The sequence below is a fragment of the Schistocerca gregaria genome, chromosome 3 (genome assembly GCF_023897955.1).
Source record: "Schistocerca gregaria isolate iqSchGreg1 chromosome 3, iqSchGreg1.2, whole genome shotgun sequence".
NCBI lineage: Eukaryota > Metazoa > Arthropoda > Insecta > Orthoptera > Acrididae > Schistocerca > Schistocerca gregaria.
In genome coordinates, this window is record NC_064922.1 from 522,393,428 (window position 1) to 522,420,548 (window position 27,121).

The 27,121-nt window shown below is 41.6% G+C and overlaps 3 protein-coding genes across 4 annotated transcripts in view; all 3 read right to left on the minus strand.

Moving 5' to 3' along the window:
• Positions 1 to 25,286, minus strand: part of LOC126356355 (cuticle protein 16.5-like) — an 82,277-nt gene extending 56,991 nt beyond the window's left edge. The window contains exon 1 of the mRNA XM_050007340.1: positions 25,247 to 25,286. The gene's annotated coding sequence lies outside the window, so the exon portion shown is untranslated. The remainder of the gene's footprint in view (positions 1 to 25,246) is intronic.
• On the minus strand, positions 1,544 to 3,622 carry LOC126356353 (cuticle protein 16.5-like). Its single transcript, XM_050007339.1, has 2 exons — positions 3,585 to 3,622; positions 1,544 to 1,865 (listed from the first exon to the last, which is right to left on the minus strand). The coding sequence occupies exons 1-2, from the start codon at positions 3,594 to 3,596 to the stop codon at positions 1,620 to 1,622; spliced, it is 258 nt and encodes an 85-aa protein (XP_049863296.1). The 5' UTR covers positions 3,597 to 3,622; the 3' UTR covers positions 1,544 to 1,619.
• Positions 21,869 to 27,121, minus strand: part of LOC126356349 (cuticle protein 16.5-like) — a 39,958-nt gene continuing 34,705 nt past the window's right edge. The window contains exons 1-2 of one of the 2 annotated variants that reach the window (XM_050007334.1): positions 25,172 to 25,218; positions 21,869 to 22,190 (exon numbers count right to left, since the gene is read on the minus strand). In XM_050007334.1, the coding sequence (XP_049863291.1) occupies positions 21,945 to 22,190; positions 25,172 to 25,183 (258 nt within the window). In that variant the 5' untranslated portion in view covers positions 25,184 to 25,218 and the 3' untranslated portion in view covers positions 21,869 to 21,944. Of the gene's footprint in view, positions 22,191 to 25,171; positions 25,219 to 27,121 lie in introns of those variants that run through there. The other variant, XM_050007335.1, reaches the window with a different exon arrangement.

Genomic DNA, 27,121 nt, shown 5'->3' on the forward strand with positions numbered 1-27,121 from the left:
TTGTTATATTTTGAATAGAATAACAGTGACAATAAGCCGTCCTGAAAACGTTCATAGTCTTAAGAGTAGATGGTCAAACACACCTACCTTTGTCTGTAAACATTTTGCGACTCACTGAATCATGCTTCTCTGAGCTTCTCGCAGCATAGCTGTTTCCGGAGTTACGACAGTAAGATGGATATACTTAGTTCTTCCACAGTCATAGAGAGAGTAGAATAAGCGCAACTGAGAGCGCTGATTATCTGTGAAGTGGATGCTAGGCCTACTGGTTTCGTGGTGTCCTAAGGAAATGTAATGCACGTGACAGGGATACCGGTAAGCGTGATTATTGATAATAATCACCAGAACCAATGGTAGGCGTATATAATGACAGCAGTGTTAGCATGCAGCTGATGAAGTAGTTTCGACAGTACACTTAGACGATTTGACTTTATGATTTGTACTGTCGCATGAGAAGTAGAATAAAAGAAAAAGGGATAGATAAAGAAGGAGAGGCGCGATTTTTCTCACTTTGTGGATGGGGGGAGTGCGTTGGGGGGTAGTAGTATATCTGAAGAAATGGGAGTCAGAGCTGACAACGGACGGTGAAGAATGGTGTGGTCTAGTGTGTGGAAGATAACAGAGCGAACGTATAAAGGCAGGGGTAGTAGTATATCTGAAGAAATGGGAGTCAGAGCTGACAACGGACGGTGAAGAATGGTGTGGTCTAGTGTGTGGAAGATAACAGAGCGAACGTATAAAGGCAAAATACAGTACTTTAATTTCTGTGTTGGTGTTAAAGAACTATACGTGTTTTAAAAATATCTGCTAACTGATGTATAACGATTAATGAGACAGATATTTGTTAAAATTAGAAAACGAAAAAGGCATCTATACCTACAATAGAACTCTCTAATTAGATTATTACGACGCAAAATAATTTGATACCATAGTGGTAGTCGAATTCTTATTACTTGAAACAGCTTTTTGGAGATTAGGTAAAAGCACTGGAAGGTGAATCTGCATTACTACATGTGATTAGAAATGACTTATCCCGAATACGAGTGTTGTTCGTTACCACTCCAAACCTCGATTTCTGTTAGGCTAAGAGTAACGACAATCGTTTCAAAGAACATCTATATTGTACTTTTATAGTACTAGATAATATTGGGGCTAATGCAGATTAAATATTTCCGTACAGCTGTACCAGATCACCCTGAACTATAAAGTAATACTTGTGGAATGTATATGATACATCGTGTTATAGTGATTTAGCAAGTCTGCAGTTTTGGTAATGATTGTCATGTAATCTGAGCCAGATATGTCCAGATCCAGTGTGAATAATATTGGTAGAGTTTTATTCTTACGTTTTGTATGATTATCACCCATTCGCCTGCAAGGAGGGAGATGGGTTCAGTCAGCGAATCAGCCTCAGATTTAATTATTTTTGAAAGTGGTAGGTCAGATCATGCTGTTGTAAAATTGGACTACAGTGTGTATATTTTGCCTGAATCCCAGAAGAATGATATTTAGGAGAAATTGTAAAAAAGGAACACAAAAGAAATTAGGTTTGTTTCGTTATGTATTTCGTATTATTTATGTATTTACAAATGGTTCTATGTCTGCAGTAATCCTCTCGTTCAGTGGATCTTGAGGATCGGTGCCGCAGCTGCGTAGGGCAGAGGAGCGGCGATGGCGGGGGCTGCGAGAGCCAGAGGGGCGGCGCGCAGAGCGGGGGCCACGGCCAAGGCGGGGGCGGCGGCGATGGCGGGGGCGGCGTAGGCGACGGGGGCGGCGATGGCGGGGGCGGCGACGGCTGCTGGCGCCACGGCCACGCCTCCCAGGTAGCCGGCCGACACGGCGGCGAACAGCAGGGGCAGGATCACCTGTAAGCACACAGCACACGTCTCACATCGTCGTGTTCCAACATCGCTCCAAAGCATTCAGACACCTCTCTTAAGCGCGAGATTTATGTTTTCCTCTGTTCGCTAATTAGAGTAAAGCGTAGGAGGGTGTCGTTCCCCTGATGTGGGCACGCCAGATTTCCTTTCCAGTCCTTCTCCTATGTGGACAAGTGTTTTGTCTTGAGCAAATGTGAGCGACATACTAGTATCAGGCAGAAAACTTTAATGAGTTTATGTCGTATCCACAGAATGAATCTTATTTCTGCAGTGGAGAGTGGGCTGATTTGTAACTTCCTGGTAGTTGCATCTGTCCAAGTGTGGTTATGATACCCCTCAAATAAGTTTTCACCTTCACATTCGGCAACCTATTTGCGTCTCGCAACACAGTACGCTGTCTTCATGGACCAATGCTGGACAATAATTCCCTCTCGAAGCTTCCAGCAGGTAACATCATCCAGCTGTTATTTGGATGAAGTATTTATGAAGTTTCATCGACTGTATCTAACACAACTACCAAGAGTCTCAGAAACTATGTAAGTAACGATTATGCACTGCACTATACATCTATCACATTGACGAGATCGCATAAGGATACTACATTGAATCTCTGCTTCGAAAACTCACCACAAAGCTTAATACTATGCTGTGATTGACAAAGAACTATAATAACATTTGGATACAGTCTCATTCCAGTTTTATAGCTGCCATGGTAAAATGAATAAAACAAAAACAATACCCCGTGGAAATAAAGAAAATCGAGTGGTAGGGGAAGTGTACGGTTATTTGTAGAAAGCAACGATTCTATAATTAGAATAACTGACAAATTCAGGAAAATAAATTCCGAAGTATAAATTCACTTTACGTGATACACAGAGGAGTAATTTTGCTACCTCTGAAGTGCTACAAGTAGGACCATAATAAGCGAACGCGAATGAAACACTTGTGTCAGCGATCCGAGACATCTGCGTCAATGTGTTCACTTTTCACATTTTAGGCAGTAGCTTTTAAGCACTGAAACACAATAACAGACAAAATAATTGAGAGAAATGCTCTAGTGAATCGGAAGCAACAAATATGAGGCAATATCAGTGCTCTTTACTGTTTAACTTTTCGTATCATTTCCGAAAATTATTGTAAAATGAGGAGTGAGACTACTGAGCATTTCGCTCAAGTTAGTTGTTATGCAGTCTGGCAATCAGTAAATGTAACGATTGTACGTCACAATTTTTCTGGATGAAGAAGATGTATTTTCAATCTATGTTTTGTCTGTGTGTCACTACGTCGTCAGTCAACTGTTGCGCCTTTATTGCATCAGTTGTTGAGACTTTAAGTTATAAAACAACGTGGCGACTCAAACACATACTCGTAAACGTTAGATTGTACACGAAACGGACGCTGAAACCAATGTTCGCTCAAAAAGTATGTTCCTGCATCAGGAAAAAGGTAAGCGCCATTAAATATGAACCTCATCAAGTTTCATTTATCTATTTGACACCTTTGCAAGGGCTGTTCTGACATAAAAAAGATGCAGATAGCGAACTTAACTTACAATCGGCGACCAAAATAGGTAACGAGGATATCACTACTTGGTCAGAATTTTTTTGAACTACTGATGTGAACCTTCCAGTATCACCAAGTGTAGCATGGAAGTGAAGTAAAGCGAATGAAGCCGGCTGGAGGCGACTGTCCCCGGCGACTCACCAGCTTGTACATGTTGCTTGTGTTGTGTCGGCGGTGCAGACTGTGCTGACCAGAGGAGGGTCCGGGTTTATATACCTGCAGAGCCACGCCCGGCGACCGTCCGCCCGGCCTTGCTTCTTGCAGCGGACCCTGGACAGCCGAGTCCGGCGGTGCACCTACTGCCCGCACACTTCTCGTAGAGAACGTCACTCTCGTAATTCACATTATGAGGCAGAGGCCATGAGAGATGTCACATGCAGGGTGTCTCAGACCTTAAGCGTATATGCTGTCTGAACGTTAAAACTTACCACTGAACATAATAGTTCCACATACTATGGCCCTGATGAAAGATGCACACTTTGCAATATGAGTAGCGTCCCTAAAAAGTAATGTTGTGACTTGATATGCCTGTCCCTTGAAGAACAACTTTATGCTTACAAGCATACTACATGCAATGGACATATTTTCACATCTGAAATAATTCACTAGTGTTTAATGAGAGAACTTCTCACCAATGACTCTACTCCTTTATTCCATGAAGAATTTTCTAGATTACGGCTAATAAAAAAAGTGCTATGATTGGGCTCTCCATTATAATTCAGAATACTTTGCTGTGAAAAGCTCATAATAAAGTATTGTAAGTTTGTAAAGTAAATGAGAAATGGCTCTAATCGAAGTAAGTATTACGCTGAAGGCACGAAGTTATCGTCCGCATTGGTATACGTAGCATCAGTTCAAGTGCGATTTCATTTAACTTGATGAAGTAATGCAACGTAAATAATGTTTGAAGATATGTAATTAATCTCATATTATTAATGTGCAAAGGATACAGATTCATTACATAGAACATCAAAATCAGTGTTTCCTGAAATACATGGTGCTCACGCCGCTAGCAAACCAGAGAAGTCGTTTCAAATTCTTCTAGAAAGCAAGAAAATTCCGGGTGGATGAGAACTTTTCTACTCAGTTATGTTACGAATCTTTGTACCAAATAGAAAACACGAGTCTGTCCCAAGTGAATCAAAATCTGCGAGCTCCACAGCACAATCGTCGTGGCTTGATTGAATCACGAAATATACATTCCAAACGTGGTACCCCATGCCAGAAAGATACTGCAGAATTACCTGGTTTAAGCCACTCATCTGCAGAGAAATCGCAGTTCGTAATTCTCTCTTTTTGTCATCACTAGCACAAATCCTGACTGCACTTATACACCATTAATTCCTTCTCAGTAGTCTCATGGCAGCCTTCTTTCTTAACAGACCACAGAACAGAAACCTCAACAACGAACAAGGAAAGAATTGTGTGTTTGAAATTTACAGGCCATGCTGTTTCCACAGCCTTCTTGGAGTTTCATTGAATTGAGCACCCTCGGCCGGAGTCGCCGAGCGGTTCTAGGCACTTCATTCTGGAATCGCTCGACCGCTACGGTCGTAGGTTCGAATCCTGTCTGGGGCAAGGATGTGTGTGATGTCCTTAGGTTAGTTAGGTTTAAGTAGTTCTAGGCTCTAGGGGACTGATGACCTCAGATGTTAAGTCCCATAGTGCTCACAGCCATTTGAACCATTTGATTGAGCCCCGTTAAACTCAAGGATCTTAAGTAGTATAAACCGGTACAGCAGAATACCTGGTAGAACAGGAGTGACTGCACACATAATCGATTAGCATGCACAAATATTACAGCATCTAGTAAGTAACAGATGCGTGATGGCTCTGAGCACTTTGGGAGTTAAAATGTAAGGTCATCAGATGCGCGAAAATTAAATCATGGAACGAACTTCCTGCATACTGAAACTATCGCAGGTCATAAACTTCTGCTAATCAGTACAACGAGAAACCAACCAAAGTGGCAAACTTCACTATGGTTGGTTTTTCGTTGTACCCATTAAATCATGGAAGCTGATTATATAGTAGACAACTTTTAAGGTTTGCAATTATACACATGTAAAAGGATATTACAAGTTACATCTTACAGCAACAGCCTAATCTCGTCACAAGTGTAAAGTGACTACATCCGAATCTCAATGTTTTTATATCAATTGAGTATGACGGTTGGTGGCCCTCCCTCGAATATCTCTGATACGACCAGCAGATTCTATGAATCAGTTGCTCGTCAGTTCACACTGGGGTTTCATACACCAACGTCTTCAGGGATGTACACAGGAAGATATTCCTTTCAATGACATCCGCCAATCATTCTCTTCACGAGACAGGGGCTTCATTTTCAATCTAGCGGTGAGTGAATCTGTTGTCCAGGTACTCACAGGCTTCTATAAGGAACAGAGTTGGTGTACAGACGTTTGGAAAATTCAATATCAGCGGACAGCAAGGGGTGAAGTTTCCAAAGACTGTGGCAGCGTTCAAACAGGATGATAGATTATAAGGCAGTGTTTCATCTCACAAGTAATAAATCGTGATACGTGATGTGAGGCAAGTATGTCAGAAAGTTTTTCACCACATGAAAGATTCAAATTGTGGCAGCTGAAAATACGACCATAGCTGATATTAGTGCAATCCGTCAACAATACAGAATGTACAAATTCCGCCATCGCAGCACGTTGCTGAATTATTCGGTGTTAGAGATGAACTCTAGATTAAAAATTATTCGGCTTGATTTCCTGCGTTGTGCTGATGACATTTACGACTATGTATTCTACGAAGTACGCACATAACGGGAAAGTCTAAGGGTGTTTATTGCTAAATACCATCTTTCACAGGACTAAATTTAATTTATTTTAAATTGTGTCGAGAACCCCTTGGCCAAATTTTTGTGTTGTAATTACCAGCTTTCTAATAAGAATCCAGCCAACCATCCATACAAATGTGACGCCTGTTGCGAAACCAGCGCACCATACGCCTACGTGCTCAAACTGCACATCTGGCGAGGTAGTATTAGCAATTAGTCGATATTGTGCATCCTGTGGCTGTTTATAAGGATTATCACAGTTGACTTACCCACAGATTTAGTACTTGAGTACAGTTCCACTTCCCATTGCCCTGGCTATTCTGTTCTTAATGTACCCCTATAGTGCTTTTCTTTGCTTGCATTTGCGGTAGCTAGTTAAAAACTCCTACATGTGTTTGCGAACAATCCAATAATCTCTCATTTCTAATCGTAAGTTTGCTAATCAGATGTCTTTTGCTGAAATTTCTCCATAGTAACTACTCATTCGGTACATTATTTACTCACTTGATTAATTCCTGGTTCTCCGTGACGTGCTATCTGCTAAGGTTGTTTTCTCAAAGGTAAGGTGGTATTTTACACAAGCAGATCTTCTTTGTCGAATGAAGTTGGGTAATTTCATGACAACTATTTACTTCAAGAGCGCACGTCATTTGCGTTTTCCACTTTGCTCTCACCAGTTTTAGTACTTTCTAAGTTGATTATTTTCGGCTATTCCTTGTTGTTCCTTTATCTGTGTTCTACGCTGCGAATCTTCTGTATATCAGTGGCAGGTGAAATGTGGTATATCCTTTGTTTTTACCTACGATCCTTAAAACGTGGTTTCTATTCGCTACTCGCATTCATTTTCTTCTTGAAATTTATTTTGACTTGTTGCATTCCCTATAAGGCACACGATTTAGGCAGCAGTCTCGATAAATTGCAACCATGATTTATATGTTTTTCAGTATGTGGTTGTTCCAGCTTGTTGCTACCGACTGAAACAGGCTGATTATTGTTTCACAATACAGATAATTTACTGTAGCTAATCGTTGTGAAATTAGCTCTTTAGTTCAGACTAAATCTTTCACACTGTAGCGGAGTATACGTTCTTCTGGATTTTCTGCATGATTCAAAGCACTATGGCAGGGCGGTAATCAGACTCGAAACTTCGTTTTTCTCCGATAGTGCTCTTACTGGATGAGGCACAACTCACGACCTGTCATCATAGCTTCAAAATTTCGCCATTTTTCAATTTTCGCTGTTTGTCTATTAGAGATTTAGATCTATCGAAAAGTGCTCCTAACGATAACTTTCTATATTAGTTTGCTCTGTCACATATATCAGAACACACTAAGCTGTGGCGTCTTCAGTATTTTAGAAAAAGGTGCAGTTTGAAGACGAATTTTCGTTTTAATGGTTTGATGACTTCAAATAGTACTGTAGCTGTTCGCGTATTGTTAAGGCAACATAAGTTATTTTAGTACAGGAGTCGACAAGTATAATTGTTAGCAGAAATATATAGGGCCGAGCCGTATCTAATCCATAGTAAATACATCTGTATATTTAAAATGCGTAACTAGACTCTTGTGAAGAGTAGACGTTGTGTTCGTGCTGCAAGCACGTGTACATTACCTGAATTTTAACAAATCACATTTGTGCCCAAAAGGAAACAAATGTAGTATAAAGTAAAACAATCATCAGTTGTAACTCATAAAATTAACTTTTCTCCATTCATCTATAATGAATTACTGCCTTGATGATGATGCGTGTGTGTTGTGGGGACAATAGTGTGACAATAGAAGAATTCATAGGTCCTTCCAGGGACATTATATTACCATGTAATGATAGGAATACTGGAATTTGTGTGACGAAATGTGTATAGCGGTTACTGGAAGACTATCACCATCAATCTTTGGGAATTGATTATAGGATGAAGGCTGAGACCTCAATCTTCCATGTGTTGTTTATCACTGACACTTAGATCACTTCTAGGCAGAGTCAACTGGGACACTGAGTGAGATTCTGTGGTGTTTGGCGCTGAGCTTCGCACATGTCTGTGGTGGTCAGATCGACGCAAGTATGTCCTGTTGTACCTGGTGTAAGGTGTAAAGTTACCGGTACTGGCTGTTGTCGATACCCATACGTCTCCAATTCCAAGTAAAATGTATATAGAGCTTTAGGAAATAACAACCGGACTGTTTTGATTTATGTTGAATAGAGTCTGAGTTGTAGTCAGTATGTGACAAGAAAAGGAAACCCTGTTATCATAGTGTTCCTGAGCGTGGTATCAAATGGCATATTCTAGCAGCATAACGCAGGTATACTTTCGTGCCAGCCTCCAGGCAGCAATTTTCCCAAAATAATTCAGCATGAATATCAGACGTGACGACAAATCCCTTAAGATGACATTCAGAGGATATTTGCTTTCGTAGCACAGTGAAGAAACATATATTGTGCCCGTTCTGATCACAACTTGATTCGGATATTCATGATGGACATCCGTTCTGAATTGCATGAAAGTGTAACCGTTGAATACTAGTTATTGGTTGAACATCTGCCGGCCAGAGTGACCAAGCGGTTCTAAGCGCTTCAGTCTGGAACCGAGCGACTGCTACGGTCGCATGTTCGAATCCTGCTACGGGAATGGATGTGTGTAATGTCCTTAGGTTAGTTACGTTTAAGTAGTTCTATGTTCTAGGGGACTGATGACCTGAGAGGTTAAGTCTCATAGTGCTCAGAGCCATTTGAACCATTTGATGAACATCTCCAAACATTTGATAAATATCGGACAGGTACTTCGTGATGTAGCATTTTCTATTCTCCTCACTGCATCTTGGACGCAAACGCGAGTGTCATTTTATATGACAGTTGGTTCGGAACATAATCTGGCTGCCATGGGGAAAGTGGTTTCTTCATCTGACAAGTAGTTTTAATTTCAGAATACATTCTAGAATTCCATTCATTTTAAAGACGAGTGATGCAAGTTGTCCTGTGTGATACCTTGGCAGACCAAAGACAGTCTCTCTCATTTCGAACAGTGTGGTGTATCACTTACAAATAGTGCATTAAAATCATTACTTCTCCAGTACACTGCAGAGTGGAGTGTTCTGACGCTAGGTAACCGCGGGTATTTCTTTGGCGCTTCTTTCCCACTCATCAGGCTGCTGTTGGCGAGTCTGTAAGATAAGCGGCGTGAGTGTGACTTAGGGCTGGCTGTCCCTATCTCACTACTGGCGGGTGTCATCGACTGTGCAGGAGATCAGCGGATAAATGATCCCATCAGAGCACAAAAAAAGTACCAGCTAATTCAGTCTACGTTGCTCAGCACTTTCAAAAATTTTACCAACAATTTTGATATGCGAACATGCACAACCTTTTTTATTCTGAGAGAGGAGAAAACAGTGGCAGTGGAAAAGAGACGGAATAGTAATAAATACTAGAGCATAGTTAACAGTGGTTGCACTAAACAAAAAGTGCGAAAAAGACAATGGCAGCGTGAGAGAAAATGAAGGACACAGTGGCTGTGGAACATAGTTGACAGTGGCAGAACTGTACTAGGAAACGAGTTAAGGAGACACTTGCAGTGGGAGAGGAAGGTAGTGGAAATGGGTGAGAGCCGGTGATAATGAATGGGAGAGTCCATGACAATGACAACGTGGAAGAGACAGATGGTAACAGTGAGAAGTGACAGCAGCAGTGTAAGACATGTACGAGATAGTAGCAATAAGAAAGAGAGATCAAGATGGAGTCAGTGACAGTCTAAGGAAACAGTGATAATATGACAGACCGAAGGAAACTGTGCTTGTGAGACAGGAGCCAGTGACTCAAAGGCGCAGAGAGACAGTAAAAATGAGAGACTGACTGAATGAGTGAGAACGGGAAAGTGTGAGTGGATGGATATGAGCGACTTACAGTGACTGATTAGAGGATGCGAGCGAGTTACAGTTAGGGGAGCTTTTTGGTGTGAGAGATGAATTACGTTTTAAGAAGATGGTGTATATGTTTGCATGCCAAAATTTTGAGCACTTTTTTAAAGGTGATGAAAAGGTAGAATGAGACAGCTGTACCTCACTATTCAGTCAGAGTCTCTTATTAAACAGAAGCACATTTGCCTTTTTTGTGCTCCGATAGGAGAATATTTTCACTGGCTAATAACTTTCCTGTGTTAAGATATTGGATTTTTTCCGCAAACACAGATGTGCTGTTCTGTTTTTGATAACATTGTTATGACCCATCAGGTGACGACTGAATTGTCTCGGTCTTACAGAGAACTTCGTGGTTCAATGCCTATGTTCTTCGTTCGGCTATCAGTCGTAAATTACCCACAGAGAGAGTAATCTCGTCTGACTAACCGCTCACTGCGGCGGTAGCTCGAATATTGTCAATATGTACAGTTACGTCCTATGTTGACGTGCTAGGAAAGATATATGTTGTTAACGTAACTGCTGAAGAATTGAAAGAGAAAGGGGAGGTTGCACACACTATTGTCTTGGCTTGCCTAGATCCTGATTCTGACTGCTGAACCAGGAGCTTTTACGACTTTTACCTGAACACTTAACTCATGCTTTTCCTGCTGTTGCTTGAGATTTAACTCTGACAGTATTTGCACATGTTGCATCAAATTGGCAACAACACCGCGTGTAGCAGCAGAATGTGTGTCTGGCATTCTACACAGTTTGCTACTATCTTTTACACAAAAAAAACAAAAATACAAGAACTTTAGATCCAACACATAAACGATAACTGCACGCTATTCATTCTGGCGTATCGTCCCTCAAGATTCTGTACCACATGCCTAAATCGCCTACAAGTACTACATGTGAAATTTATTGCTCTTTTTCTATACACATTACCTTCCTACCCTATTGTTGCGAAGGAGAATCAATTTAATTCTTCAGGCTTTCCGGCAAGGCATTGTCATGTTGACAGTTCTGACACCAATGTTGCGACATGCCTGCTGGAGTGGATTTGTGATTAGGAGGGCGAATGGTCCAGTCCATGTTCGGGTGTGTCAATGATACATTGTAATCTGTAATAAAAATTGTCTATTGTGCAGAGTGTACAAAGTTATAGGCGTCTTCAGGACTGCAACCTGCAGCAAGACCCAAGCGCATGTGCAGCAAAGCACTGCTGACGCCTCGTCAGCGAATCATGACGTCACTGCAGCAGGTGAGTACCACGGCCGCGTGCAGTGCAGATGGCGGCGGGACGAAAAAGGCGATTCTCGCCCAGGCATCCTTCGATGTCCCAGTGCTACTATCACCTTAGCACTGTCGAAAACATGCTGTTGTGTACTCTGGTGGAGACTGCTGACTGAGGTCCAGGATGCCAGTTGTCGTGAAAACGGTGCCCTCGTCGTCCTGGTAACACCACAATGCTGGAGTTGTTTGAGAGCCAACCTTTTATCACCAGGGACATTTGATTTGGGAAACTTGGTTTTTATGAGCGCCCTGCGCATCGACACCTTCAGCCACACTGGCAGGAAGTTTCAGAGCAACCTGTCCACTGCACAGACGAAGGCCGCAACAGGAACTTTTCTGGAGCTAACTGAGAAATTAAGACCCTTTCTCAGTACTTCCAAGGTGGTAGCGTCGAATTCCTACTGCTACCAGCAGGTAAGGGGAATGCTACCATCGTCCTACAGAAGACAGATTGTGACTATAAGATGCGATAACTTCTGGATAACCGGTCATGCAGGCCAGTAGAAATGAATACCGCAGACAAGGTGGATAAGAACACAAGGGCTCTTCTAAAGGAAACCGTACTTCCAGAAAAGATAGTTAAGCAGCTGAGGGCAAATGCACCAGTACCAACCAGACTTTATCACCTGACAATGATGCAGAAGGAAGGGGTTCCTCTACGTGAAGTAGTCAGTAACTTTGGCGCAGCCACCTACCTTACTGCTTATTACCTTAAGAAGATGCTCTCCCCATATGTGGCGAAGTGTACTCGTCACATTGCAACTCAGAGGACTACTTAGAATGCGTCAGGTATCTACAGATCACAGACTCTGACAACATGGTCCATTTCGACGTGGTCTCCCTGTTAACCAGCGTAAGACTGAATGTTTTACTTGAGTTAATTGGAATGTCAGATCCCTTAATCGGGCAGGTAGGTTAGAAAATTTAAAAAAGGAAATTGATAGGTTATACTTAGATATAATGGGAATAAATGAAGTTCGGTGGCAGGAGGAACAAGACTTCTGGTCAGGTGCCTACAGGGTTATAAACACAAAATCAATAGGGGTAATGCAGGAGTAGGTTTAATAATGAATAGGAAAATAGGAATGCGGGTAAGCTACTACAAACAGCATAGTGAATCCATTATTGTGGCCAAGATAGATACGAAGCCCACACCTACTACAGTAGTACAAGTTTATACGCCAACTAGCTCTGCAGATGACGAAGAAATTGAAGGAATGTTTGATGAGATAAAAGAAATTATTCAGATAGTGAAGGGAGATGAAAATTTAATAGTCATGGGTGACTGGAATTCGAGTGTAGGAAAAGGGAGAGAAGGAAACTTAGTAGGTGGATATGGATTGGGGCTATGAAATGAAAGAGGAAGCCGCTTGGTAGAATTTTGCACAGAGCACAACTTAATCATAGCTAACACTTGGTTTAAGAATCATGAAAGAAGCTTGTATACATGGAAGAAGCCTGGAGATACTAAAAGGTATCAGATAGATTATATAATGGTAAGACAGAAATTTAGGAACCAGGTTTAGAATTGTAAGACATTTCCAGGAGCAGATGTGGACTCTGACCACAATCTATTGGTTCTGAACTGTAGAATAAAACTGAAGAAACTGCAAGAAGGTGAGAATTTAAGGAGATGGGACCTGGATAAATTGAAAGAACCAGAGGTTGTACTGAGTTTCAGGGAGAGCATAAGGGAACAATTGACAGGAATAGGGGAAAGAAATACAGTAGAAGAAGAATGGGTAGCTCTGAGGGATGAAGTAGTGGCGGCAGCAGAGGATCAAGTAGGTAAAAAGACGAGGGCTAGTAGAATCCTTGGGTAACACAAGAAATATTGAATTTAATTGATGAAAGGAGAAAATATAAAAATGCAATAAATGAAGCAGGCAAAAAGGAATACAAACGTCTCAAAAATGAGATTGACAGGAAGTGCAAAATGGCTAAGCAGGCATGGCTAGAGGACAAATGTAAGGATGTAGATGCTTATCTCACTAGGGGTGAGATAGATACTGACTACAGGAAAATTAAAGAGACCTTTGGAGAAAAGAGAATCACTTGTCTGAACATCAAGAGCTCAGATGGAAACTCAGTTCTAAGCAAATATGGGAAAGCAGAAAGGTGGAAGGAGTACATAGAGGGTCTATACAAGGGCGATGTACTTGAGGGCAATATTATGGAAATGGAAGAAGATGTAGATGAAGATGAAATGAGAGATACGATACTGCGTGAAGAGCTTGACAGAGCACTGAAAGACCTGAGTCGAAACAAGGCCCCCGGAGTAGACAACATTCCATTAGAACTACAGACAGGCTTGGGAGAGCCAGTCCTGACAAAACACTACCATATGGTGAGCAAGATGTATGAAAATAATTACAATCCCAAAGAAAGCAGGTGTTGACAGATGTGAAAATTACCGAACTATCAGTTTAATAAGCCACAGCTGCAAAATACTAACACGAATTCTTTACAGACGAATGGAAAAACTAGTAGAAGCCAACCTCGGGGAAGATCAGTTTGGATTCCGTAGAAATATTGGAAAACGTGAGGCAATACTAACCTTACGACTAATCTTAGAAGAAAGATTAAGGAAAGGCAAAGCTACGTTTCTAGCATTTGTAGACTTAGAGAAAGCTTTTGACAGTGTTGACTGGAATAGTCTCTTTAAAATTCTGAAGGTGGCAGGGGTAAAATAAAGGGAGCGAAAGGCTATTTACAATTTGTACAGAAACCAGATGGCAGTTATAAGAGTCGAGGGACATGAAAGGGAAGCAGTGGTTGGGAAGGGAGTAAGACAGGGTTGTAGCCTCTCACTGATGTTATTCAATCTGTATATTGAGCAAGCAGTAAAGGAAACAAAAGAAAATTCGGAGTAGGTATTAAAATCCATGGAGAAGATATAAAAACTTTGAGGTTCGCCGATGACATTGTAAGTCTGTCAGAGACAGCAAAGGACTTGGAAGAGCAGTTGAATGGAATGGACGGTGTCTTGAGAGGAGTATATAAGATGAACATCAACAGAAGCAAAACGAGGATAATGGAATGTAGTCGAATTAAATCGATTGATGCTGAGGGAATTAGATTAGGAAATGAGACACTTAAAGTAGTAAAGGGGTTTTGCTATTTGGGGAGCAGAATAACTAATGATGGTCGAAGTAGAGAGGTTATAAAATGTGGACTGACAATGGCAAGGAAAGCGTTTCTGAAGAAGAGATATTTGTTAACATCGAGTATAGATTTACGTTCTGAAAGTATTTGTATGGAGTGTAGCGATGTATGGAAGTGAAACATGGACGATAAATAGTTTGGACAAGAAGAGAATAGAAGCTTTCGAAATGTGGTGCTACAGAAGAATGCTGAAGATTAGATGGGTAGATCACATAACCAATGAGGAAGTATTGAATAGGACTGGAGAGAAGAGAAGTTTTTGGCACAACTTGACCAGAAGAAGGGATCGGTTGGTAGGACATGTTCTGAGGTATCAAGGGATCACCAATTTAGTATTGGAGGGCAACGTGGAGACCAAGAGATGAATACAGTATGCAGATTCAGAAGGATATAGGTTGCAGTAGGTACTAGGAGATGAAGAACATTGCACAGGATAGAGTAGCATGGAGAGCTTCATCAAACCAGTCTCAGGACTGAAGACCACAACAACAACAACAACTAGCATGCTTGTAAACAGTTCACATTCGCAGCATTAGAGCAAGTGGTGACGACGGATTCTAGGGTGCATTTAGGTAATTTAACCCGCAAGAAAACAGAATAGGAGAAAATCTATTGTGACTCTTTGATACCAAGACGTAATAATCATGTTTAGCCTTGATTTCCACCTTGTTTCTGATACAGTCATTATTAAATTAATTATAGTTAGAGTAATAAAATTGGTATATATAAACACTCCTGGAAATTGAAATAAGAACACCGTGAATTCATTGTCCCATGATGGGGAAACTTTATTGACACATTCCTGCGGTCAGATGCATCACATGATCACACTGACAGAACCACAGGCACATAGACACAGGCAACAGAGCATGCACAATGTCGGCACTAGTACAGTGTATATAAACATTTCGCAGCAATGCAGGCTGCTATTCTCCCATGGAGACGATCGTAGAGATGCTGGATGTAGTCCTGTGGAACGGCTTGCCATGCCATTTCCACCTGGCGCCTCAGTTGGACCATCGTTCGTGCTGGACGTGCAGACCGCGTGAGACGACGCTTCATCCAGTCCCAAACATACTCAATGGGGGACAGATCCGGAGATCTTGTTGGCCGGGGTAGTTGACTTACACCTTCTAGAGCACGTTGGGTGGCACGGGATACATGCGGACGTGCATTGTCCTGTTGGAACAGCAAGTTCCCTTGCCGGTCTAGGAATGGTAGAACGATGGGTTTGATGACGGTTTGGATATACCGTGCACTATTCAGTGTCCCCTCGACGGTCACCAGAGGTGTACGGCCAGTGTAGGAGATCGCTCCCCACACCATGATGCCGGGTGTTGGCCCTGTGTGCCTCGGTCGTATGCAGTCCTGATTGTGGCGCTCACCTGCACGGCGCCAAACACGCATACGACCATCATTGGCACCAAGGCAGAAGCGACTCTCATCGCTGAAGACGACACGTCTCCATTCGTCCCTCCATTCACGCCTGTCGCGACACCACTGGAGGCGGGCTGCACGATGTTGGGGCGTGAGCGGGAGACGGCCTAACGGTGTGCGGGACCGTAGCCCAGCTTCATGGAGACGGTTGCGAATGGTCCTCGCCGATACCCCAGGAGCAACAGTGTCCCTAATTTGCTGGGAAGTGGCGGTGCGGTCCCCTACGGCAATGCGTAGGATCCTACGGTCTTGGTCTGCATCCGTGCGTCGCTGCGGTCCGGTCCCAGGTCGACGGGCACGTGCACTTTCCGCCGACCACTGGCGACAACATCGTTGTACTGTGTTGAGCAATTCGGCGGTACGTCCACCCGGCCTCCCGCATGCCCACTATACGCCCTCGCTCAAAGTCAACTGCACATACGGTTCACGTCCACGCTGTCGCGGCATGCTACCAGTGTTAAAGACTGCGATGGAGCTCCGTATGCCACGGCAAACTGGCTGACACTGACGGCGGCGGTGCACAAATGCTGCGCAGCTAGCGCCATTCGACGGCCAACACCGCGGTTCCTGGTGTGTCCGCTGTGCCGTGCGTGTGATCATTGCTTGTACAGCCCTCTCGCAGTGTCCGGAGCAAGTATGGTGGGTCTGACACACCGGTGTCAATGTGTTCTTTTTTTCATTTCCAGGAGTATATATATATATATATATATATATATATGTGTGTGTGTGTGTGTGTGCGTTTGTGTGTGTGTATGATTAAATTGAATATTAAATAATCACTATATATATATATATATATATATATATATATATATATATATATATATATATATATATATATGTGTGTGTGTGTGTGTGTTTGATTAAATTGAATATTAAATAATTACTCGATGGCAGAAAGAGTCTACTATTGTTTAAGGAGAATGTATATTCGATATTAGTCTAAGCTATTTGCAAGCGTGTGCAGGCTGACAACAGGAAAATACAGTGTCGAGGATAAGAAGCAAACATTTAAGCGAGAATGCGAGACGAAATACAGCCTGCTAGTCTACATCCTGTATCATAGAGGAACTTGAAATTATACGGTCCATTAAACCTAAGTATCAGAGACTTTAAAATATTACCTTCTTAGCAGAAGCGATTTTATTATTTGTGTCTTGTGTGTGTAGGGTGTCACATTCAGGTTTGTCTTTTGATCGTTATTCTCCGAACAGTGATTTATTGTTACCTGTGATAATATTTTGAGGGCTTTCGTAGTATTTCTCTATTTATCTCGCTAGTTAAATAATTAACAAACGGACATGGAAGTAAAGTCACTTTTCTCCAAAGTAAAAACCGAGTTAAAGAAAGGCCAGGTGCATTTAAAAACCGAAATCGTAAATGGTCTGAAGGACACCAAAAGCCATAGAAAAAGTTAAACAGTAAAGACGCCAAGGGTGATAAGATTGGAACTACTTCTGAGTTAAATTTAGGAGAAGTGGCGACACTTCTCAGTGACATGAAAGAAGGACAGAGGCTATTAAAAAAGCCGATAGGCCTTTTACTGAGGGGCGTTGACTACAAGATGTCTGAAAATAACCATGGTGTTCAAGTCCAAATTCGTGATCTAGGGAAAAGATGGTGTCTCGAATAGAGAAGACCCAAAGACAGCTGACTGAGAAGTTGATGCTATAGATTCAGTGAAGCGAGTTTTGCGTGTAAAAGAACTAAATCGAATAGGGAATTTGATATCAACAATAATATGGGTCATGATCAGAAGCAAAGGTCAAAGTCTAGTTGGTTTGATGTTTTGGAGGAATTAAAATTATAGACGTAGTCTAGTAGGCGTAATTTACCATAGTTTAAATCGGAGGGTTCAGTGCACCCTGTGATTATTCTTAAGTCTTTTCAAGGAGTTTTGCCGTCGTTATGGGAGGATTATGAAACACAAAAGTTCACAGTAATCCATATAGAATAAGATACTTCGCAGTGTGAATCGATTTCCCACTTCTGAAGAGTTCACCAGGGCATTTAAAGCCAAGTACTGGTAGGACAAGAAGTAGAATTATTTGGCCCACACCACTATCAGTTGAGTATTATTCGAAACAAGCGTTGTTCTTGGATGTGCCAGACAATGAAATGTATTTGCTCTTAATTACAGGCTTATATAATAAGGTGCTTTGTTAAAGCTGGACGCAGGTCCAGCCCTAATTGGAGTTGTTAGTTCAGATAGATTAATTGATTAGAGACAAAGATAAAACCGAAAAGGGAATCTCTAAGTGAATGGAAGATAAAGGGAATGAAAATAAATCCAGTAAAGGGGGAAGACTGGATATAGGGATGATAGGAACGATTACAATTGGTATAGTAATCCAAATTGTTCCAAGATGAGAAACAGACGTGGATGTAATGATCACCAATATCATAGTCATAATGTTAGTAATAATAATAATAATAATAATAATAATAATAATAATAATAACAATAATAATAATATTTTTATTCCTAATAATTATCGTAAACGGGACCATACTAATGATCACCAATATCATAGTCACAATGTTAGTAATAATAATAATATTTTTATTCCTAATGATTATCGTAAAGGGGACCATACTCATGGAAATAACAGGATTAGGAAGAACAACGGTCAGGATCGTGGTAGTCATGAGGGTTCAAATCCAAAAAGGGACACATTTGTATTATAAAGACCACATATAATACTCAAACCACGATAAGAATGTCTCAAACTTATAACGATTTTAAAAATTCTTCTCTTAAAGAGTAGTGGTGGCAGTCAACACAGGAGAAACTGTTTATGGAAATAGAAGAACGGGGAGGAAGTACCTCAAAGGCAGTTGAAAAAGAGTATTCTGAGAACGAACTATTTATTTTCGACACGAGTAATCAAGTAACTTCCTTATCGAAAAAAAATTGGGACCGAAATAGAAGTAAGTGTAGACCTCACCTATCCCAGAGTGTAATGAGTCGGTCGTGGGCTTCATGGGAACCAGGAATTGAGCTGTTGAAGAGGAGATTTGCTTTACATCCACACCTGAATGTATCCCACTGATACATTTCATGCTGGTAGTAGCTAGCATTAATATTTGAATATTATAAGGAACGGATTACTGGAGAAGCATGAAATTCTGATAGACTCACGCAATGAAATATTGCATATTCAAAAGGAACAAGTATGTGTTCACCTAAGCCCAAGACATCCGTAGCCTAAGCAAGAAAGTCATTGAGATAGTTAAAGCTCGAAATCTAAAGAAACACATAGGAAGGAGGGTCTGGTGGGCGGGGGACTGGGAAGGAAGGGATAAAGGAAAAGAATTAGTGTAAATGTAAACATGTATGAAGTATGCAGGTCAAACAAATAGGTAGGGATCATTTTGTATATGGAATGAAGGAAGTGATTTATTAATAGGGTTTCCCGAGAAAAGAGGCAGCTACTTTAAGTGGAAACTGAAATTGATGCGTAACTCTTCGTTTTAGTGATAAGCAGCAGAAGAGAAAAGTGATGATGATAATAATAATTACCTTAAAATGACCTGGAGAAGGTAAAACAAGAACTCATCATATGATGAAGGTAGCTGTGAATTAGTAGTAGCAGCCGTAGTAGTAGTAGAAGGAGAGCGACAAACGTGTGTGTGACCATGTTACTGTTATCCTGGAGATGGTACTAGAGAAAAAGGAAATTAAGAAGTATATAATAAAAATATGTCGACGTTAATCATGAAATAATACTAGTCATTCAAAAAGTGACAAATCAAATTTGTAATTCATCATACGGTGATGCTAGTTCAGAATTGAATGTTAGGGTGGAACAAAAGATAAATAGGCCTAATAAGCGTAATCTGGTGCGTGAAAATGTTTCTAAGGAAGGGGCTAACCGAGAAAGCTGTAGTGGATATACTGGTATCTTACTCAGATGAATAAGGCCATAGATTAAGAAAAATATGTGAAGTATGGTAAAATATTATGTACGCCTCCCTAAAGCAACATCGCACTGCTTGTTTTCGTTGCGTTAGGATGTAGAAGTTACTTCACTTGTTTTCAGATCAGCGATTCCTCCTACGTTAATGAACCATATTGTGGGCATTGCACTGATGGGGTCGACATCAGCGTCAATAGATGTGATAAAAGAATAATCGTGATTAGTAGTTCGACGTATTACCGTCCCATCTCTTGCCCATTTTCAATCTGAGACATGGATTAAGATCACTAGTTGACCATCAGGTCTTTCCATGCTATCATTGATACAAAAAACACAGTCAGTACCTTGTACACATTCAGATATAGCAGCTAGTTGTAATATTTTGAGTAGACTATCAACCACATAAAGTCTTCCAGAAAACATTCATAGTCGTCAGAGTAGATGGTCAAACACACCTCCCTTTATCTGGGAGCATTTTGCTGACCTGGGTACCGGTAAGTATGATTCTTGGTAGTAGCCGGCCGGGGTGGCCGAGCGGTTCTAGGCGCTACAGTCTGGAACCTCGCAACCGCTACGGTCGCAGTTTCGAATCCTGCCTCGGGCATGGGTGTGTGTGATGTCCTTAGGTTAGTTAGGTTTAAGTAGTTCTAAGTTCTAGGGGACTGATGACCTCAGAAGTTAAGTCCCATAGTGCTCAGAGCCACTTGAGCCGTTTGAATCTTGGTAGTAATCACCAGAACCAATAGCAGGGGCATATATTGAGAGCAGTGTTAGTATGTAGCTGATGAAGTAGTTTCGACAGTACCCTTCGACTAATTGACTTTGTGATTTGCACTGTCGCGTGGGAATTATCTAGAATAAATGAAACAGGGGTAGAAAAAGAAGGAGAGCCGCAATTTTTCTCCCTCTGAGGGTTGAGGGTTGAGGGTTAGGGTGGGGATGGGGGGTGGGGAGGAGGGGGCATAGTGCGTGGAAAATAACAGAGCGAACTTTTAAATACAAAATATCTTTGTGAAAGTGGAATAATGAAAAATACAGTACATTCATTTCTGTGTTTGTGTTAAATAATTATACGTGTTGTGTATAAGATGTCTGGTAATTGATGTATGACGATTAAGGAGCCAGTTACTGGATAAAATTAGAAAACCAAAACAACATCTAGACCTGCAACTGAACTCTCTAATTAGATATTACGTCACAAAATACCTCAGATATTACAGTGGTAGTCGAATTGTTATTATTTGCAGCTGCATTTTGGAGATTTAGGTGAAAGCACTGGAAAGGTAAATCTGCATTGCTAGAGATGATTAGAAAAGATCTTCTCCCAAATATGAGTGTTGTATGTTACCACTCTGTACCTTACCTTGTGTTGGGCTATGAGCAACGAAAACCATTTTAAAAAAACCCATCTATACAGCACTTTTATAGTACTGGATAACACTCAGGCTACGACATTAATATTGCCTTACAGCAAACTCCATGTACTGTACCAGATCATACTGAACTATAAAGTAATACCTGTGAAATGTATATGATACATCGTGCGATAGTGACTTAGCAAGTCTTACGGTAAACTCCATGTACTGTACCAGATAATACTGAACTATAAAGTAATACCTGTGAAATGTATATGATACATCGTTTGATAATGAGTTAGCAAGTCTGCAGTTTTGGTAATGATTATCATGTAGACTGAGCGAGATATGTAAACATCTAGTGTGAATGATATTGCTAGAGGATTATCCTATCTTTTTAAAAGATTAACATACTTTCGAACGCTAGAGATGGGTTGAGTCGGCGAATCAGCCTCAGAGTTAATTATTTTTAAAAGTGATGGCTCAGATCAGTGTGTATGTTTTCCCCGAATCCCGGAAGGATGATATTTAGGAGGAATTGTGGAAAAATAACACAAAATAAATTAGAATTGTTTGGTTATGTATTTCGTCTTATTTATGTATTTACAAATGGCACTGCGTCTACAGTAATCTCCTCGTTCAGTGGATCTTGAGGATCGGTGCCGCAGCTGCGTAGGGCAGAGGAGCGGCGATGGCGGGGGCGGCGAGAGCCAGAGGGGCGGCGCGCAGAGCGGGGGCCACGGCCAAGGCGGGGGCGGCGGCGATGGCGGGGGCGGCGTAGGCGACGGGGGCGGCGATGGCGGGGGCGGCGACGGCCGCTGGCGCCACGGCCACGCCTCCCAGGTAGCCGGCCGACACGGCGGCGAACAGCAGGGGCAGGATCACCTGTAAGCACACAGCACGCGTCTCACGTCACTGTGTTCCGAAGTTGTTCTCAGACTTTCAGACATCTCTCTTATGCGCGAGATTTATGTTTTCCTCTGTTCCCTAAATAGAGTGAAGCGTAAGAGGGGGTCGTTCACCTGATGTGGGCACTCCAGATTTCCTTTCCAATCCTTATCCAATGCGGGCAAGTGTTTTGTCTTGAGCGAATACGAGCGACAATGCAAAAATCAGGCAGAAAACTTTAATGAGTTTATGTCGTATCCAAACAACGAATCTCAATTATGCAGTGGAGAGGCGCTTATTTGTAACTTCCTGGCAGATGCATCTGTCCATGCGTAGTTATCGTGGCCTTGAAACAAATTATGCACCGTCACATCCGGAAGCCTATTTGCGTCTCGCAGTACATTACGCTGTAGTCAGGGACCAATGCTGGGCAATGATGCCCTCTCTAAGGTTCTACCGGCTTATATCATCCAGCTGTTATTTGGGTGAAATATTTACGAAGTTTCATTGACTGTATCTAACACAACTACCAAGAGCCTCTGCAAGTATCTTAGTATCGATTATGCACCGCAGTATACAACCATCACATTGACGACATCACATAAACATACTACATCGAATCTTTGTTTCGAAAAATCACAACCAAGAATAATGCTATGCTCTGATTCAGAAAGAACTACAACAACATTTGGATCCAGCCTCATTTCAGTTTTACAGCTGCTAGGGCAAGAAACATAAAAAAAAAGAATCCCGTGGAAATCAAATCGAGCAGTAGTGACATGTGTATGGTTATTTGTAGACAGTGCCAATTCTACGAGGGCTATTCACAAAGTACATTACGTTTTTGAATTAAAAATAAATAAAGAATTGGAATTTTTTTATTATATACAGATGAAAGCCACACTTAAATACTACTTTTCTACATAGTTGCCATTTAAAGTAAGGCACTTATCGTAGCGATGGACGAGCTTGGAAATTCCTTCGTCGTAAAATTCGGCTACCTGCGCCTTCAACCACGTGGTTACCTCTTCTTGAAACTGTGCGTCGTCATCAAAACGCTGCATAGCCAACCACTTCTTCATTGCTGGGAATAAGTGGAAGTCGCTCGGTGCCATGTCGGGACTGTACGGTGGACGAGGAAACAACTCCAAAGTAAAATATTCGAGAACTTCACGAGTGACATTTGACGTGTGGGCCAGGGCGTTGTCCTGAATCAGCAAGATCTATGTGCCCAATTTTCCCCTGCGCTTGTTTTGTATTGCTCTTCTGAGGTTGTGCAGAGTTTGGCAATACCTTTGAGAGTTTATTGTAGTGCCTCTTTCCAGGTAATCCACAAAACTGACACCTTTTCTGTCCCAAAAGACAATCGCCGACATTGTTTGCATGCATTTCTTGGGTTTTGGGAGGTGCAGGGGAATTTGTGTGCCCCCACTGCATTGACTGCAATTTTGTCTTGCAGTTCACATGCTTAAACCATGCTTCGTCACCAGTAACGATGCGATCGAGTAATGAGTCGCCACCTTTCTCGTAAGCGTCCAAAAACGTTAACGCTGCAGCCATTCGCATTTTGTGAACCTATGCCAAGATTTTTGGTATCCATCTTGCACAAACTTGTGGTAACCAAGCTTTTCGGTAATGATTTCGTGCAACAAACTTCGTGAAATTTGTGGAAAACTCATAGAGAGTTCCGTTATTGTGAAATTACGGTTTTCACGGACCGCGGCATCGACTTTTTCGACAAGTTCGGCAGTCACTATGCTGGGTCTTCCACTGCGCTCTTCGTCGTGAACGACCCATTGACGCACTCCACCTTCATTGAATAGGTTGTCCCCATACACTTCACAAAACTGCCGATAGGTTTCTATCGGTGTACAGTTTTTTGCAGTCAGAAACCTTATTACAGCAGGCGCTTCACACTTCGCGGCATTTTCAATTAACGCTGACATTTCAAACTGTCACAGTAACTCAACGGAGTACAGCACGAACCTCTCACTAGCACGGCAGGATGCCGACTGAGCGGCGGAATGCCATGACACCGAGATGGCCGTGCTAGCCCAGCCCGTAACGGACACAAACGAAAACGTAATGTACTTTGTGGATAGCCCTCGTATTATTAGAATAACTGACAAGTTCAGGAAAATTAGATCCGAAGAATTATTCACTTTAAGTGTCCGTGATACACAAAGGTGTAATTTTGGTACCACTGAAGTTCAAGGAGCGCTACAGACCATTGGGGCTCAAATGAGCAAACGCAATTGAAACAGTGGTCTCGGCGATCCTAGACATTTGTATGAATGTGTTCACTTTTCACGTTTTAGGCACTGAAACATAATAACGGAGAAAAAAATTGAGAGAAATGCTACGAGATCTAGTGAATTTGAAAAACAAATGTGAGGCAATATCAAGTTAACAGTGCTCTTTACTGTTTAAGTTTTCGTATCATTTCCAAAAGTTGCAAAATGAGGGATGAGACTAGTGGGCGTTTACTTCAAGATTTGTTGTTATGCAGTCTGGCAATCAGTAAATGTAACAATTATAAGTTAGAATTTTCCTGGATGAAGAAGATATATTTTGAATCTATGTTTTCTCTGTATCTGACTACGTCGTAACTTCGCCTTTGTTGCAACATTTGCGGAGAAGTTAAGTTATAAAACAACGTGGAGACACATAGTCGTAAAAGTTAGATTGTACACGAAACGGACGCTGAAACCCACATAGGCTCATAAAGTATGTCCCAGAAGCAGAGAAAATTCAAGCGTCGATAAAGATGAAACTCTTCATTTTCATTTATCTATTTGACACCTTTGCAAGGGCTGTTCTGACATAAATAAGATGTAGATAGGTAACAAATATTTCACTACTCGGTAAAAAGTTTCTGGGACGAGTGATATGTACGCATTCCAGTATCTCTAAGTGTGGCATCGAAGTGAAGTAAAGCGAATGAAGCCAGCAGGAGACGAGGCTCGCCTGCGACTCACCAGCTTGTACATGTTGCGTGTGTTGTGTCGGCGGAGCAGACTGTGCTGAGCAGAGGAGGGTCCGGGTTTATATACCTGCAGAGCCACGCCCGGCGACTGTCCGCCCGGCCTTGCTTCTTGCAGCGGACCCTGGACAGCTGAGTCCGGCGGTGCACCTACTGGCCGCAGACGTCACTCTCGTTGTTCATATTATACGGCGAAGGCCGTGAGAGATGTCACTTACAGGGTGCCCCAGACCTTTACCGTATATGGCGTTTGAACGTTAAAAATTACGTGGGCGTAACAGTTCCACATACGATTACCCTGGTGAAGAACCTTGTGACTTGATCTACCTGTCCCTTGAAGAACAACTTTATGCTTACAATCATATTACACGCAATGGATATATTTTCACATCTGAAAAAGTTCACTAGTGTTTAGTGAGTGATCTTCTGACCCTGACTCTACTCCTTTATCCCATTAACAATTTCTAGATTACGACTTATAAAATAAATGTTCTATGATTGGGATCTCCACTATAATTCAGAATACTATGCTGTAAAAACTCTTAATAAAGTATTGTAACTTTGTAAAGGAAATGAGAAATGGCTTTCATCGAAGTAATTATTACGCTAAAGGCACGAAATTGTGCTCCTCTGCCATTGGTATGCGAGGCATCAGTGCAAGTATAATTTCATTTAATTTGATGAAGTAATGAAATGTAAATAAAGACTGAAGATATGAAATTAACCTCACATTTTTAAAGAGTAAATAATACATATTCCTTACATAGAACATTAAAATCAATGTTTTCTGAGATATAAGGTCCTTACGCCTCTGTCAACCAGGCAAGTTGTTTCAAATTTTTCTTGAAAGCCAGAAAATTCCTGATTGATGAAAATTTTTCTACTCATTTCGGTTACGAATCTTTATACAAAATAGGAAATACGAATGTGCCCCAAGTGAATAAAAAACTGCGAGCTCCACAGCATAATAGTCGTCGCTCGATTGAAACACGAAATATACATTTAAAACGTGGTTCGCCAAGCTTGCAAGCTGGTGCAGGATTACTTGGTTTAAGCCTATCATCTGCAGAGGAAATGCAGTTTGGAATTCACTTATTGTCACCCCTGGCACAAACCTTGACTGCTGTTATACATCATTATTTCCTTCTCAGCATTTTCATGGAAGCCTTCTTTCTTAATAGACTTCAGAACAAAACCATCAACAACGAACTAGGAAAGGATTGTGTGGTTCAAACTTGCAGCTATGCTGTCTGCACAGCCTTCTTGGAGTTTCATTGATTGAGCCCCGATCGACTCAAAGACATTAAGTAGTATAAAAAAGTGTAGCAGAATACCAGGCAGAATAGGAATGACTACACACATAATCGATTAGTGTGCACAAAACTTCTGCTAATCAGTAAATCGAAAAACCAGCCAAAGATGCAAATTTCACTACGGTTGGTTATTCGTTGTACCCATTAAATTATGGAAGTTGACCATATAGTAGACACCTTCTAAGGATCGTAATTATACACATGTAAGAGGACATTACAACAAGTTACATCTTACAGCAACAGCCTAAGCTCGGCACAAGTGCTTTTATAAGAACTGAGTATAGCGGTTTGTCACCCTCACTCTAATGTCTCTGATGCGACAAGCAGATTCTACGAATCAGTTTCTCGTCAGTTCCTATTGGGGTTTCATACACCAACGTCTTCAAGGGTGTCCATAGAAAGATATTCTTTTCAAAGACATCCGACAATCACACTGGTCACGAGGTAGGGCCTTCATTTTCAATCTAGCGGTGTGTATATCTGTTGTTCAGCTATTCACAGGCTTTTGTATCGAACAGAGTTGGTGTACAGACGTTTGGAAAATACAGTCTCTAACGGAGAACAAGTGGTGAAGGTACCAATGATTGTATCAGCTTTGTAACAGATGGTAGAATATAAGGCAGTCTTCCACC